This window comes from Salvelinus namaycush, chromosome 8 (genome assembly GCF_016432855.1).
Source record: "Salvelinus namaycush isolate Seneca chromosome 8, SaNama_1.0, whole genome shotgun sequence".
Taxonomy (NCBI): domain Eukaryota; kingdom Metazoa; phylum Chordata; class Actinopteri; order Salmoniformes; family Salmonidae; genus Salvelinus; species Salvelinus namaycush.
In genome coordinates this window covers 1,433,056-1,448,708 of record NC_052314.1, presented here as the reverse complement: position 1 = coordinate 1,448,708, position 15,653 = coordinate 1,433,056, and the positions used below count along the sequence as shown (strand labels likewise).

The window sequence follows — 15,653 nt, the reverse complement described above, 5'->3', positions numbered from 1 at the left end:
ATTCCATACCGGCATAAAAAATGTAATGAAACGGAGCCGAACGTGATCAGAAATCTCAACTAGCAAGCAAGTCGCAGCAATGAAGAATTGAGTGCGTGCGCGTTCAAGCAAGTCGCAGCAATGAAGAATTGAGAGCGTGCGCGTTCACGCGAAGAGGGGGTGGAGAATTCTGTCAGGGGGGCTTTTCGGCCCAACACCGGAATGCTTTTATAGTTTCTTATTTAATACTCCGTCCAGCTGGTGGCGGTAATGCACCATTAACTTTGGATGCCAACCGCCGTTAAACCTTTAAACTCCATCGAAGAAGAAGTAGACAGCTCCAGCCCAAGTCAAACACTGGTTACAGCACCCCATTCCCGAAAATGGATCGCTCCTACAGACAGTGAGTCACGTGGCCTGCTATATAAAGCAGACAGACAGGCAGGCACGCAACCAGTTATACTGTTCGATTGAACGTTAGAATGGGTAAAACGAGTGACCTAAGGGACTTTGAGCGTGGTATGATCGTAGGTGCCAGGCGCGCCGGATCAAGTATCTCAGAAACGGCCGCCCTCCTGGGCTTTTCACGCACGACAGTTTCTAGGGTTTACCGAGAATGGTGCGACAAACAAAAAACATCCAGTCAGCGGCAGTCGTGTGGGCGAAAACAGCTCGTTGATGAGAGGGGTAGAATGAGAATGGAAAGAATCGTGCAAGCTAACAGGCGGGCCACAAACAGACAAATAACGGCGCAGTACAACAGTGGGGCGCAGAACGGCATCTCGGAACGCACAACTCGTCGATCCTTGTCACGGATGGGCTATAGCAGCAGACGACCACGTCGTGCAAATGAGGAGTGGGAAAACATCGCCTGTGTAGATACGGTAAGGAGGCATTGGAATGTAGACTGTTCTATTGTCATTGACCAGATTGGCGCACATTCAACAAATCTGCTCTAACTAAGTGGAAAGTCGTCATGATTTATTTATTGTAACTGGCCCACCATGTGGTTAAGTCCGATTTTAATATAGTTGGTTGTTTTCGCTGCATAACATTTAGAAGTTGCCCCTTTTCAGGTTTAGAAGTGACTGCCAAATTCTAACTCCCTTTCCTATAAACTGGGTAGCGTAGTTAGTATACAGAAATCGGTGGTTGTCAGTCGTTTTTAACTGTAATGCATGTGTTGGGGTTGACATCCATACAAGCATTATACTCCAAGTTTTACCTCAACATACAGTATAGTGTGAAATACACAAATAATATCCAAAATATAGGCTAATTTTGCTGGGGGACGATGATATTCGGGGTTTTCCTTCACCGCCCTTTCGCTCACGCGTTTCCATGGCAATACCATTGTTTGTTTTGGTTGGGTTGATTGACCTCTTTACCGCATCCTCTGGCTGTGATCTCCAGGAGACACGTTTGATGTCAGCAGTGGTGTAAAAAGTACTTAGGTCATACTTGAGTAAAAGTAAAGTTACCTTATTAAAAAACGAGTCAAGTGAAAGTCACCCAGTAAAATACTGCTTGAGTAAAAGTATCTGGTTTTAAATCAAATCCAATTGTATTGGTCACATACATGTTTAGCAGATGTTATTGCGGGTGTAGCGACAAACTTGTGTACACAGTGGTGGGAAAAAGTACTAAATAGGCATAATTGGCTAAGTAAAAGTAAATACTATGCATCAAATTCCTTATGTTAAGCAAACAAGAAGACACGATTTTCTATTTATTTTAATTTAACGGAGAGACGGGCACGCCAACATTGACATCCTTTACAAACGCACTATTTGTGTTTAGTGGGTCTGCCATATCATAGGCAGTAAGGATGAGGTGTTATATTTGATAGGTGTGTGAATTGGACCATATATTGTTGTCCTGCCTGAGCATTTGCCTGTCAGGGAAAATGTATTGGAATAAAACGTACATTTTATTTAGGAATGTAGTGGAGTAAAATTTATCCAAAATATAAGTAGTAAAGTACAGATACCCCCCCCCCCCCCATTTTTTTTTCTAAAGTCGTACTTTAAAGTATTTTTACTTATACCACTGGCTGTCAACTAGCTACCTTGATCCCCCAAAAATATGTATTTAACATTTAAATGTACTGTTTCATATTCTAATATTTATCTTATTTATGCACTTGGTCATGTCTTGTACAGTATACTCCTAGTGGCAGTCATATTTATAATGTGCCTGAATACTAGGCTAGTATTCAGAAGCTATACAGCTAGCTAGCTACCTACCTACATGATATTAGCAACATATCATTCAGCTGGTGGAGATCCTTTATTTAATCCCTTAATTTCTGCCAACTATATGAACAAGGTGATATTCAATTCATGGACGGTGTCAGAATGCACTGCTGTATTAAAGCAATTCAGAACTAAGTTGTTGACATGTTCTGTTGCAGATTCAAAGCCAGATTAAGTCATTGCAGAATGTAGCCATAATCATGAATAAATAATCATATTTATTTGACAAGAATGCACCTAGTCACCCATCAATCATGTCAAACACCTGAATTCAAACAATTACATTGTTTGCTATTTTGATTTATTTAAAATCCCGCCCGCCTAGCGTCACTACTCTGGACGGTCCTGATTTAGAATATGTGGACAACTATAAATACCTAGGTGTCCTGCTAGATGGTAAACTCTCCTTCCAGACTCCTAGTAAGCATCGCCAATCCAAAATTAAATCTGGAATCGGCTTCCTATTTCGCAACAAAGCATCCCTCACTCATGCTGCCAAACATACCCTCGTAAAACGGACTATCCTGCTGATCCTTGACTTCGGCGATGTCATTTACAAATTAGCTTCCAACACTACTCAGCAAACTGGATGTATGTAGTCTTATCACAGTGTCATCCGTTTTGTCACCAAAGCCCCATTTACTACCCACCACTGCGACCTGTATGCTCTCGTTGGCTGGCCCTCACTACATATCCGTCGCCAAACCCACTGGCTCCAGGTCATCTATAAGTCTATGCTAGGTAAAGCTCCGCCTTATGTCAGCTCACTGGTCACCATAGCAACACCCACCCGTAGTATGCGCTCCAGCAGGTATATTTCACTGGTCATCCCCAAAGCCAACACCTACTTTGGCCGCCTCTCCTTCCAGTTCTCTGCTGCCAATAACTGGAACGAATTGCAAAAATCACTGAAGTTGGAGACTTATATCTCCCTCACTAACTTCAAGCATCGGCTGTCAGAGCAGCGTACCGATCACCGCAGCTGTACACAGCCCATCTGTAAATGGCCCATCCAACTACCCACCTATTCCCCATATTTTTTTTTTTTTTTTGCACACCAGTATTTCCACTAACACATCCTCATCTGCACATCTATCACTCCAGTGTTAATTGCTAAATTGTCATTATTTTGCCACTATGGGCTATTTATTGCCTTACGTCCTTACTTCATTTGCACTCACTGTATACAGATTTTCTATTGTGTTATTGACTGTACGTTTGTTTATCCTATGTGTAACTGTGTTGTTGTTTTTGTTGCACTGCTTTGTTTTATTTTGGCCAGGTCGCAGTTTTAAATGAGAACATGATCTTAACTGGCCTGCCTGGTTAAATCAAGGTAAAATACATTTTAAAAACTCCCATATCTATTGGGTGAAATACCACAGTGTGCCATCAAAGTTACACGATTTATGACCTGTTGCCACAAGAAAAGGGCAACCAGTGAAGAACAAACACCATTGTAAATACAACCCATATTTATGTTTATTTTCCCTTTTGTACTTTAACTATTTTCACATCACTGCTACAACACTGTATATAGCCATAATATGACGTTTGAAATGTCTTTTGTGAGTGTAATGTTTACTGTTCATTTTATATTGTTAATATCTTTTGTTTATTTATTTTACTTGCTTTGGCAATGTCAACATGTTTCCCATGCCAATAAAGCCCATAAATTGAGTGCTAGCAAAAAGCATTGCATGTGTCATTAGTGACTGAACAGCGGGCAAGTGAAGGTAGAACTGTATTGTGCGGTTCTTCCTCGTGGCAGCTGGTTTAAAGAAACAACCGCGGTGCCTCGACATAAAACATCATGCAACCAAATACCTTTATTGATGACTCCACTCGACAGCCTTATCAATGTTTCACTTTGTTAGTGTGCAAATCATGATCTTTGATATTCAACGTTAACTTTCTTCAACCTTCTTATCAAGCTTTTGATTGAGCAACGACTGACCCTGAATATCAGACGTGATGTAACATTTTGTAGCTACGAACTGAGTTGCAAGTATTCATACAAAAGTCAGGAAAACTGTCAGAGGAATAATAACCACACACATCATTGAAGTCCATATTTTGTGTATTAACCTTTTTTTTCATCATGAAGTTTAGATTCAAACTTTGCTATGGATTCAAATAAAAAAAAATACAAGTATTCATGCAGCAAGTTATAGTTGCCAAAATGTGACCATTCTAAACATGTTTTCCACAACGCTTTTGTGTACAGGGTGGCAGGTAGCCTAGCTGTTAGAGCATTGGGCCAGTAACCCAAAGGTCGCTAGTTTGAATCCTCGAGCCGACAAAGGGAAAAATATGTGGCTGTGCCCTTGAGCAAGGCACTTAACCCCAATTGCTCCACGGTCGCCATTGATAATGGCAGGCCTTGGCCGTGACCCCACTCTCCAAGGATGTCTTGGGGCGAGTGGGATATGCAAAAAAAGTTTTGCCAATTCATACATTTGTATTAATACACACTAATATGTGTAAAATAGGACAAATGTAAGCACCCACCAAATTATTATATATGCATAAAATTACATTTGAATGTGTGCATTCTCAGTTTTGAGTGTTTTGTAGTGCAGTCTTTTTAAATGATATATATATTTCTTTTTTTATCCTTACAGGTACGGGAACTTGTCCTGGATAACTGTAGCTCAAATGAAGGAAAAATCGAAGGCCTCACAGAAGAATTTGTCAATCTGGAATTCCTCAGTTTGATAAACGTTGGTTTAATCTCAGTCACCAACCTTCCCAGACTTGAGAAACTCAAAAAGGTAAAGTTTTGCTTTTGAAATTGACACAAGCGTACACTGACATTTACAGCAATTTTTTTTTACACATTTGTGTTGTTGGGGAGGGGGGGTAGAAAAATCCATTGACTATGTTCCTAATGGCACTTGTATAATGCACTACCTTTGAGGGCCCTGGTCTAAAGTAGTCCTCTATGTAAGGAATAGGGTTCCATTTGGGATGTAGTCATTATTTTCTGAAAGGCTGTTACTTGCTTGGGTGTTTTTGGACAGAAGTGACTATCTTCACATTATGTTGCAGTTGGAACTCAGTGACAACAGAATCTCTGGTGGCCTTGACGTGCTAGCAGAGAAACTCCCCAACCTCACACATCTAAATCTAAGTGGGAACAAACTGAAAGACATCAGCACATTGGAACCTTTGGTAGGTACACCAAACTCCCGGTAGAGCACAATACAGTGCGACACCATCTCATTGTCTCAGGCTATGCCTCAAATGACACTATTCCCCATATAGAGTTTTGACCATAGACCTAGTTGGCAGTGTGATGTTTGTTTCCTTATGTTAGTAAAGTTAGTGCCGACAGACACGGCAGCTCTGCTTCTAGCTCCTAAGCAACTTTGCAGTATTTTGTTATTAGCCCAGAAAGTTTTTTTGTGTTATTACATACAGCCTGAAATAACTTTTGGATATCAGAGCAGCGGTCACTCACCAGCATTACGACCAGGAATACGACTTTCCCAAATTTGATCCTTTGTTCGTACCCCCCAGGGCAATTTAATTTATCCCAGAGGCTGCTCCAAGACACCGCCGGCGGAGAAGAGGTATTCGGAGTGGACTTCTAGTCCGACTCATGAGGCGTACACACCATCCACCGCTTCTGAATATTACTCTCTAATGTTAAGTCTCTGGACAATAAAGTAGACGAGCTCAGGGTGAGGATCTCCTTCCAGAGAGACATCAGGGACTGTAACATACTCTGTTTCACAGAATCATGGCTCTCTTGGGATATACAGTCCCCGTCCATACTGCCAGCTGGGTTCTCAGTTCATCGTGCAGACAGGAATAAAGAACTCTCCGGGAAGAAGAAAGTCGATGGTGTATGTTTCATGATTAACTACTCATGGTGTGTTTGTGATAACATACAGACACTCAAGTCCTCTTATTCACCCGACCTAGAATACCTCACAATCAAATGCCGACTGTATTACCTCCCAAGAGAATTCTCTTCGGTTAGTCACAGCCGTGTATATTCCCCCTCAAGCCGATACCACAAATTGGAAACCACATATCCTGAGGCCGCATTTATTGTAGCTGGGGATTTTAACAAAGCAAATTTGAGCAAATCGGTACCAAAGTTCTATCAACACATTGACTGTAGTACTTGCTTAGGAACAACACTAGACCACTGCTACTCGCACTTTCGAGATGCCTACAAGGCCCTCCCTTCGGCAAATCAGATCACGACTCCATTTTGCTCCTTCCTTCCTAGAGGCAGAAACTCAAACAGGAAGTACCTGCTTTAAGGTCTATTCAATGCTGGTTTGACCAATCAGAATCCACGCTTCAAGATTGTTTTGATCACGCGGACTAGGATATGTTCCGGGTAGCCTCTGAGAATAACATTTGACGTATACACAGACACGGTGGCTGAGTTCATCATTAAGTGTATAGGGGATGTTCCCGCGGTGACTATTTAAACCTACCCTAACTAGTAATAGATGTCAGCATTCGCGCAAAACTGAAAGCGCAAACCACTGAATTTAACCATGGCAAGGTGATTGGGAATATGGTCAAATACAAACAGTGTAGTTATTCCCTCCGTAAGGCAATCAAACAGGCAAAACATCAGTACAGCGACAAAGTGGAGTCGCAATTCAACGGCTCAGACATGAGCCGTATGTGGCAGGGTCTACAGACAATCACGGATTACAAAAGAAAAACCACCCACTTCGGACACTGACGTCTTGCTCCCCGACAAGCTGAACACTACCTTCGCCCGCTTTGAGGATAACACAGTGCCACTGACGTGGCCCGCTCCCAAGGACTGTGAGCTCTCCTTCTCCGTGGCCGACGTGAGTAAGACATTTAAGCGCGTTAAACCTCGCAAGGTTGCCGGCCCAGACGGCATCCCTAGCTGCGTCCTAGGAGCTGGCTGGAGTGTTTACGGACATATTCAATCTCTCCCTATCCCAGTCTGCTGTCCCCACTTGCTTCAAGATGTCCACCATTGTTCCTGTACCCAAGAAAGCGAAGGTAACAACTAAATGACTATCGACCCGTAGAACTCACTTCTGTCATCATGAAGTGCTTTGAGAGGCTGGTTAAGGATCATATCACTTCTACCTGACACCCTAGACCAGGCCTGGGCAAAGGCCGGCCCGAGGCCCGTATGCGGCCCGCGACCTGATTCAATACGTCCCGCGGAATCATGTTCAGATCACAAAGAATTTGCGATAGTAAAGTTTTGAAAAACGTATTTGTTATTCAAATTAAAAGCCTTTGTGTAAAGATTTAACTCCCACCGCTTGTGGGACATTTATTTTTGAAGGCATGTATAAATAACAACTGCACGAGGACAAACAGTGATTGACAGGCTGACACACACGTCACAGTTACAAATAGTAGCTAGCTAGAAATTGCGCAAAAATTAGTTTTTCAAAGAAAAGGAAAGTAGACAATGAATGTAGGGTGTTCCAGCAAGAGTGGACATTGAAATATTTCTTTGAGGTATTAGGGAAAGCTGTGTGCAAAGAGAGGATCGCTGTCTTGAATGACTACAACTTGTTCTGACACTTCTAGACGAAGCATGCAGAGAAATATAGGAATATGTCTTCTGAGCAGCGGACAAGTGCATCGAAAGAGTTGCTTTCTCAGTTGCAAAAGCAGCAAAGACTTTTCACAAAACTGCATTCAGCAAATTATGGGATTGCGAGAGCTAGCTATGTACTGTCCCACAAAATCGCTAAACATGGCAAGCCATTCGCTGAGGGCGAATTCATTAAAGAATGTTTGATTGACTCTGCAGCAATACTTTGCCTTGACAAGAAAGAGCTGTTGGAAAATGTTTCCCTGTCAAGACAAACAGTGACACGGCGTGTTGAGGACATCACAGAGAATATGGAACAGTTGAAAGACAGGGTAAAGGATTTCACCTATTTCTCCTTGGCCCTGGATGAGAGCAGTGATGCATGTGACACGGCGCAGTCGTTGATACTCTTACGAGACATAACCCCAGACTAGAGAGGAGCTTGCTTCAGTGCAATCAATGAAGTGCACAACCACAGGGAAAGATTTATTGGGGAGGTTAATAAGTGTGTGGCAAAGCTGGGACTGCGTTTTGGAAAGTTATCCAGTGTGACCACTGATGGGTGCCCAAACTTGACGGGAGAAAACATTGGCCTTTTGAAAAGGATACAAGACCAATTTAGCTGAGCTGAACCCAGATCAGAAAATTGTTTCCCTGCATTGCATTATTCATCAGGAGGTGCTCTGTAAATGTGTTCTGAAATTTGAAAATTAGCTCTTTATTTTACTAGGCAAGTCAGTTAAGAACAAATTCTTATTTTCAATGACGGCCTAGTGGGTTAACTACATTGTTCAGGGGCAGAACGACAGATTTGTACCTTGTCAGCTCGGGGATTCGATCTTGCGACCTTTCGGTTACTAGTCCAACGCTCTAACCACTAGGCTACGCTGCTATATTGTGGATACAGTCACTAAAGTGGTAAACTTCATAAGAGCAAAATGTTTAAACCACAGGCAGTTTGTCTCACTGTTGGAAGGGTCATGCAGATCTCCCCTACCACACAAATGTGAGATGGCTGAGTTTGGGGAAGGTGCTTAAAAGGGACCTGAAATCGGAGATTGCTGAGTTTTTGTAAATGAAATGAAAATATGTGGATTTCCCTCAAATGCAAGATAAAGAATGGTTGGCTGATTTTGCCTTCACCGTGGACATCATGGCCCTCATGGATGAACTGAATTCAAAACTACAAGGGAAGGGCCTTTTTGCACATCAGATGTACAGCCTGGTCAAAACCTTCAAGGGAAAATGACTCCTCCTGACCCGCCAAGTAGAAGCCAACAATCTCACCCACCTTCTGACACTACTAGTCTGTTCCCTATCAGATGACCAGCGGGAGAAGTATACATCGCTGCTGCATGCTTTGAACGGTGAGTTTTCTCGTCGTTTTGAGGATTTCAAAATGTTAGAAAATGACATGCTGTTGGTCTCCTCTCCTTTCACCTTCAATGTGGATAACGCTCCCACTGACCTGCAACTTGAGCTTATCGATCTTCAGTCTGATGCAGTGATTGTTTTGAATAGTTCTCCAATGTCACTGACGAGGTTCTATGCATGTCTCAAACAAAACCTTCCAAAGATTAGGAGTCATGCTCAGAAGATGTGTAGGTCAACCTATGTATGTGAACAGACATTTTCTGTGACGAAATATAACAAGTCAAGACACGGATCATCTCTTACTGACTCCCACTTCTCAGCAATCCTGCACATAGCGACGTCAGAAACTATACCTGACTTCACTGCTTACACTGAGTAGTTTAAATGTAATGTTGAGCTCTAACTTTGTTTTTGTGCATACCTGTTAACAAGAGTTCTGTTCGTGGTGCTGAATGCACAATGTACTTTTCCCTCCATATAGTTAATTGCATGTTTAATAATGAAAATACCTACCAAAAGGAGAACATGGATGTGGGTTATTTATGTGCATGTTAAAGTAAAATAAGTAGCATATCTGGATGTGATTTACAGTAATATATCTGTCAACACAGTCATACACATGATGTATAATCCTGTAATATGATTCTGGCCCACGATGGCAAAAATATATTCTGTCGCCCTCCATGGAAAAGAATTGCCCAGGCCTGCCCTAGACCCACTTCAAATTGATTACTGCCCCAATAGATCCACAAACAATGCAATCACCATTGCACTGCACACTACCCTATCCCATCTGGACAAGAGGAATACCTACGTCTGAATGCTGTTCATTGACTATAGCTCAGTCTTCAACACCTTACTACCCTCCAAGCTCATCATTAAGCTCGGGGCCCTGGGTCTGAACCCTGCCTTGTGCAACTGGGTCCTGGACTTCCTGACGGGCAGGAAATATCATCTCCACTTCGCAGATCCTCAACACTGGGGACCCACAAGTGTGCGTGCTCAGTCCCCTCCTGTACTCCCAGTTCACCCACGACTGCGTGGCCACACATGCCTCCAACTCAATCATCAAGTTTGCAGATGACACAACAGTAGTAGGCCTGATTACCAACAATGACAAGACAGCCTACAGGGAGGAGGTGAGGGCCCTGGCGGAGTGGTGCCAAGAAAATAACCTCTTCCTCAACAAAACAAAAGAGCTGATCATTGACCTCAGGAAACAGCAGGAGCGTGCTCCCTCTATCTTCATCAACGGGACCGCAGTGGAGAAGGTGGAAAGCTTCAAGTTCCTCGGTGTACACATCACTGACAATCTGAAATGGTTCACCCACAAAGACAGTGTGGGGAAGAAGGCGCAACAGCGCCTCTTCAACCTCAGGAGGCTAAAGAAATTCAGCTTGGCCCCAAAGACCCCCACAAACTTTTACAGATGCACAATTGAGAGCATCCTGTCGGGCTGTATCACCGCCTGGTACAGCAACTGCAATGACCGCAACCGCAGGGCTCTTCAGAGGGTGGTGCGGTTTGCCCAATGCAAAAAAGATAATCAAGGACATCAACCACCTGAGCCACAGCCCATTCACCCCACTATCATCAAGAAGGCAAGGTCAGTATAGGTGCATCAAAGCTGGGACCGAGAGACTGAAAAACAGCTTCTATCTCAAGGCCATCACTAGCCGGCTACCACCCGGTTACTCAACCCTGCACCTTAGAGGCTGCTGCCCTATATACATAGACATGAAATCACTGACCACTATAATAATGGAACTCTAGTCACTTTAATAATGTTTACATACTGCTTTCCTCATCTCGTGTGTGTGTGTATATATTGTATTCCATTTGACTGTATTTTAGTCAATGCCACTCCGACATTGCTCGTCCTAATATTTATATATTTCTTAATTCCATTCTTTTACTTTTAGACTTGTGTATTGTTATGAATTGTTAGATACTACTGCACTGTTGGCGCTAGGAACACAAGCATTTCGCTACACCCGCAACAACATCTGCTAAATATGTGTATGTGACCAATTTGATGTGGCACTCTGCTATAAAATCTAATGAGAGATTTATTCGGGCTGTGTTGTTCACCCCCTAAATCCCATTAACCCATTTGGTCCCACAGAAAAAGCTGGACAGCCTGAAGTCTCTGAACCTGTTCAACTGTGAGGTGACCAACCTGAATGACTACAGGGAGAGTGTGTTCAAGCTGCTCCCTCAGCTTACCTACCTGGACGGGTACGACGTGGAGGACCGAGAGGCACCCGACTCGGACGGAGAGGTGAACGGTGACGACGATGAGGGTGGGCAGCCATTTAGTTTTCTTGTTGAGGGAATACGAGGAAGTGCAGATGTGAGTGGAATGGGGGTGTTCTGTAGCTCAGTCGGTAGATCATGGCGCTTGCAAAGTTAGGATAGTGGGTTTGATTCCCGGGACCACCCGTACACATAAAATGTATGCTTGCATGACTAAGTAGCTTTGAATAAAAGCATCTACTAAATGGCATATTATATATTACAATCCATATTAGTATATCGTGGGTGTTTTTCAAGGGAATTCTACTGTGTATTTGTAGGGTTTGTCAGCATGTATCTGTAACTGACAATGGATGTGATATATTTTTTTTATTTTTTTTATTTAGAAGGGAATGAGGATGGAAAGGAACACTTTGACGAGGAGGACGGTGATGAAGAGGAGGGAGTAGTAGGAGAGGAGGATGAGGTCAGTGGCGATAAGGAGGTAAAACCTTTTTTGGTTTGTTTGTGACCCAATAGTTTAATGTGGGATATGGTTTGAGAGCTCTGTGGATGCTGACCTGCTCTGTCACTTCTCTCCAGGAGGAAGACCTTGGCATTGATGATGATGATGAGGACAACGATGAAGATGGTATGTAATTCTCATACTTTTTGTCACAAGCTCCTGTTTCACGTTTGGATACTTTACTAAGTACAGTATCGTATAGTATAATAAGCCTTTCCCATTTCTCCCAGAAGTCAAGGCTGTCCAAGGAGAGAAGAGAAAGCGAGAGCCTGACGACGACGATTAAGAGCAAAAACCGAAAGCATAGAGTTACCAACCCCTTCCCTCTCCAATAGTAGTTACATAGGATGAGCCTTGACTAGAATACAGGATATACATATGAAGTGGGTAAAACTGTATGTAAACCTTATTAAAGTGACCAGTGTTCAAAGACTATGTATATACGGCAGAAGTCTCTAAGGTGCAGGGTTGAGTATGCACCGGGTGGTAGCCGGCTAGTAACAGTGACTAAGTTCAGGGCAGGGTACTGGGCGGAGGCCAGCTATTGGTGACTGGGTTAACAGTCTGATGGTCTGGAGATAGAAGCTGTTTTTCAGTCTCTCGTTCCCAGCTTTGATGCACCTGTACTGTCTTCGCCTTCTAGATGGTAGCGGGTTGAACAGGCCGTGGCTCGGGTCCTTGATGATCTTCTTGGCCTTCCTGTGACACCGGGTGCTGTAAATGTCCTGGAAGGTAGGCAGTGTGCCCCTGGTGATACGTTGGGCTAACCTCATCACCCTCTGGAGAGCCTTGCGGTTGCGAACGGTGCAATTGCTATACCAGGCTGTGATGCAGTCGGACAGGATGCTCTCAATGGTGCATCTGTAGAAGATTGTGAGTGTATTAGGGGTCAAACCAAATTTCTTCAGCCTTTTCATAGGCTTTTTTTCGTACTGAACGCAGCCCTGGAGATTTCTACTCCCAAACGAATGAAAATAAAATGGTGACACGATTAAAATATAATTTTCCCCATCCAAAAATGGGCCGAACCAACATATTGATCACCCCCCCCCCCCCCCCCCCCCCAATGCCTCCTCACCTCCCTCAAATGAACGAACTGCTATTATTGTTACACACAAATATGGTATAAGAATACCTTCCATATTGAAATAAAGGAGAAAATTGGCTTACTGCTGTGCAATTTCTATCAATAAAGAAATAGGGTGGGCCAATTTCTTATTTTCTCAATTGAAATAAATATAAAGTTGGTTCTGGAAGTATTCTTAGGGTGTTTGTTAGGTTGCATAAACATGAGTGCTTTTCCCCCACAATTATGGCCTTAACATGTGTTTTATAAACATAAATGAGGATCAGTTGCTGCTGCTGGTCAGCCTGAGACGGGCAGGTCAGCCTGAGACGGGCAGGCTGCTCATGACTAAGGGAAGGGCTACTTTAAAAAAATGACACGTAACGAGCTACAAAAAAATGTCTGTCTTTCAAACAGGCACGTTCTTCTCTTTTCTTCCCTGCGACTCTTCTCCGGGTCCTTAGTGTACAAGAGGAAGTAGTGTGCTATGCCCCCCCCCCCCCCCCCCCCCGATTCTGCTTTATATTTTTCTGAGTGGCTGTTAGATTTAAGTCAACCATGTAAATACCTGAAAATGTTTGTTTAGCAATGACCAACAACAAAGGGGTGTTTCTACAGGTATTTCATTTACAATAAATTTGCAAACATTTCTATAAACTTGTTTTCACTTGGTCATTATGGGGTATTGTGTGTTGATGGGTGAGGGGGGAAAATGATTTAATCCATTTTGAATTCAAGCTGTAACACAATGTGGAATAAGTCAAGGTGAATGAACACTGTAAATAGTGTGATGTCTCAATGTATACCAATGTTTAAAATATTTAACAATGTTTACATTTTTTGTATTGCAACAGTTGTGAACAATGACATACAATTTTTGGGGAATTATTCATGTGTTACATAGTGTGTTAGGCATCTGTGATAAGTTGATGTAATAGATCATCTATTATTGCAGGTTCCCCTAGTACCTGAGTCCTTGATTGATGAACCTGACAAGGAATCATCTAACAATTCAAAAATAATATCAGACGTGAGTCACATTTGAAATATATTTTTCTCTATGCCAGGCTATGAAGAAGACAAATGACATTGACTCCTGAGGTGTTGAACTGTTGCTCATAGCAACCCTGGTTATTATCTATGAACGTTGGAACATCTTGAATATCGATAAGGCCTCAATGGTCACATTGAGCACAGCTAGAAGAGGACTAGACACCCTTCCTAGACACCCTGCAGAGCCTGGTTCCTCTGCACCCAGCACAGCTAGAAGAGGACTAGGCACCCCTTAGAGCCTGGTTCCTCTGCACCCAGCACAGCTAGAAGAGGACTAGCCACCCCCCCAGAGCCTGGTTCCTCTGCACCCAGCACAGCTAGAAGAGAACTAGCCACCCCTCAGAGCCTGGTTCCTCTGCACCCAGCACAGCTAGAAGAGGACTTTTATAATAATAAAAATGGTATTATTGTCAACGTCTTGTCGAGCTCTCAAACCCAGGCCTTATGGATAAACCCACAAAACGACTACATTAGCTTAGAGGAGCTGAAAGTGAGTGGTATTGAAAGAAAATGATGCTCTCTCAGACCCAGACAATCATGTAGCTCCAATTTACAAGAATGGGTTTACAGGGCAGTGAAAGCAGTTTATATGAACTCTACACAGCATTGGGAATTCAAACATACAATGATATATATTTGACATTCAATACTGTTGTTACAAAAACATGCACTAAAAGCATGTTAAGATCAATATAATTACTTCTCATTGTGTACATTTCAAGGTTTCGCAAACATCATACAACAACATCTAGTTGATGTTTTACCGACTAATACACTGCTGAGTTTCCTATTGACTAAAGAACAATCATTCAGAAAAAACACAAAAGGTTGTAATATCTATATATATGTCATACTGTATTGAAAACAGACATTCTGAAAGAGTATGTTGATGTGATAAGACAATTTTATTCAAGTCTGAATTTAGGATAACTATTTTACTTAAATTGTAGTATTTATGTTGTCTTATACCATGCTAATACGTTACCAAGCAATGCAAGTAGATTTGGAATGAACCCCAAAACCGGTGTGTCTTTTTGGATCAAGATTTGATCCAGAATAGCAAAAGGCATGATCAGATCCTCTTTCCTATTCAGGCATCATATAATGCACAGCCACATGCAAGTCCTCTGCCAATAAAACATTTAAAACCTTAACATGACTACTCGCAATATCATTATTTTCGTCACCATCCATCAATGGTTGAATTGCATTTGTTTTATTTGTACACGCACCAAGCTTCCATCGGCTGGAGCCAATCAACGTGGTACATAAAAATATCAAAATAAAATGTATGTGAATAGTTTTGGTCAAAGTAAAACTTTGGTGGTACAAATATTGTACGGTCTTCCTAACATTTGACATAACTAGTAAGCCTTACATCCTGACTACATGGGCTAACAAATGTGCACCTGGGCACACATGGGAAGGGGTGGGACCACATGCACTTCTAAGTAATTGAGGCCAGAGAGCATAATTGCTATATTCTAATTCAAATCATAGACAACACATGACCAAATCAATGCATGGTCCATATAGAGTTAAAACAACATTATTCTTAATGAGAAATATGATCTAGGACGTTCCCCCATGATGGAAGGGTGGCAT

General features: G+C 42.5%; 1 protein-coding gene and 1 long non-coding RNA gene across 4 annotated transcripts; both read left to right on the top strand.

Annotated features, from left to right (window-relative positions):
- The first annotated feature begins 703 nt into the window (after window positions 1-703).
- LOC120052269 (acidic leucine-rich nuclear phosphoprotein 32 family member B-like) lies at window positions 704-12,473 on the top strand. Of its 3 annotated transcripts, none has more exons than XM_038999087.1 (7): window positions 704-863; window positions 4,859-5,008; window positions 5,286-5,408; window positions 11,294-11,471; window positions 11,811-11,890; window positions 12,007-12,055; window positions 12,160-12,473. In XM_038999087.1, the coding sequence occupies exons 1-7, from the start codon at window positions 795-797 to the stop codon at window positions 12,213-12,215; spliced, it is 705 nt and encodes a 234-aa protein (XP_038855015.1). In that variant the 5' UTR covers window positions 704-794; the 3' UTR covers window positions 12,216-12,473. The 3 variants fall into 3 exon arrangements, with proteins under 3 accessions (XP_038855015.1, XP_038855014.1, XP_038855013.1); XM_038999086.1 differs by having other exon boundaries at window positions 11,811-11,908; window positions 12,163-12,473; XM_038999085.1 differs by having other exon boundaries at window positions 11,811-11,908.
- A 142-nt stretch (window positions 12,474-12,615) lies between these two features.
- LOC120052273 lies at window positions 12,616-15,202 on the top strand. The gene is made up of 2 exons (XR_005477362.1): window positions 12,616-12,661; window positions 14,063-15,202. It is a non-coding gene; the product is annotated as an uncharacterized LOC120052273 (long non-coding RNA).
- Window positions 15,203-15,653: the final 451 nt, after the last annotated feature.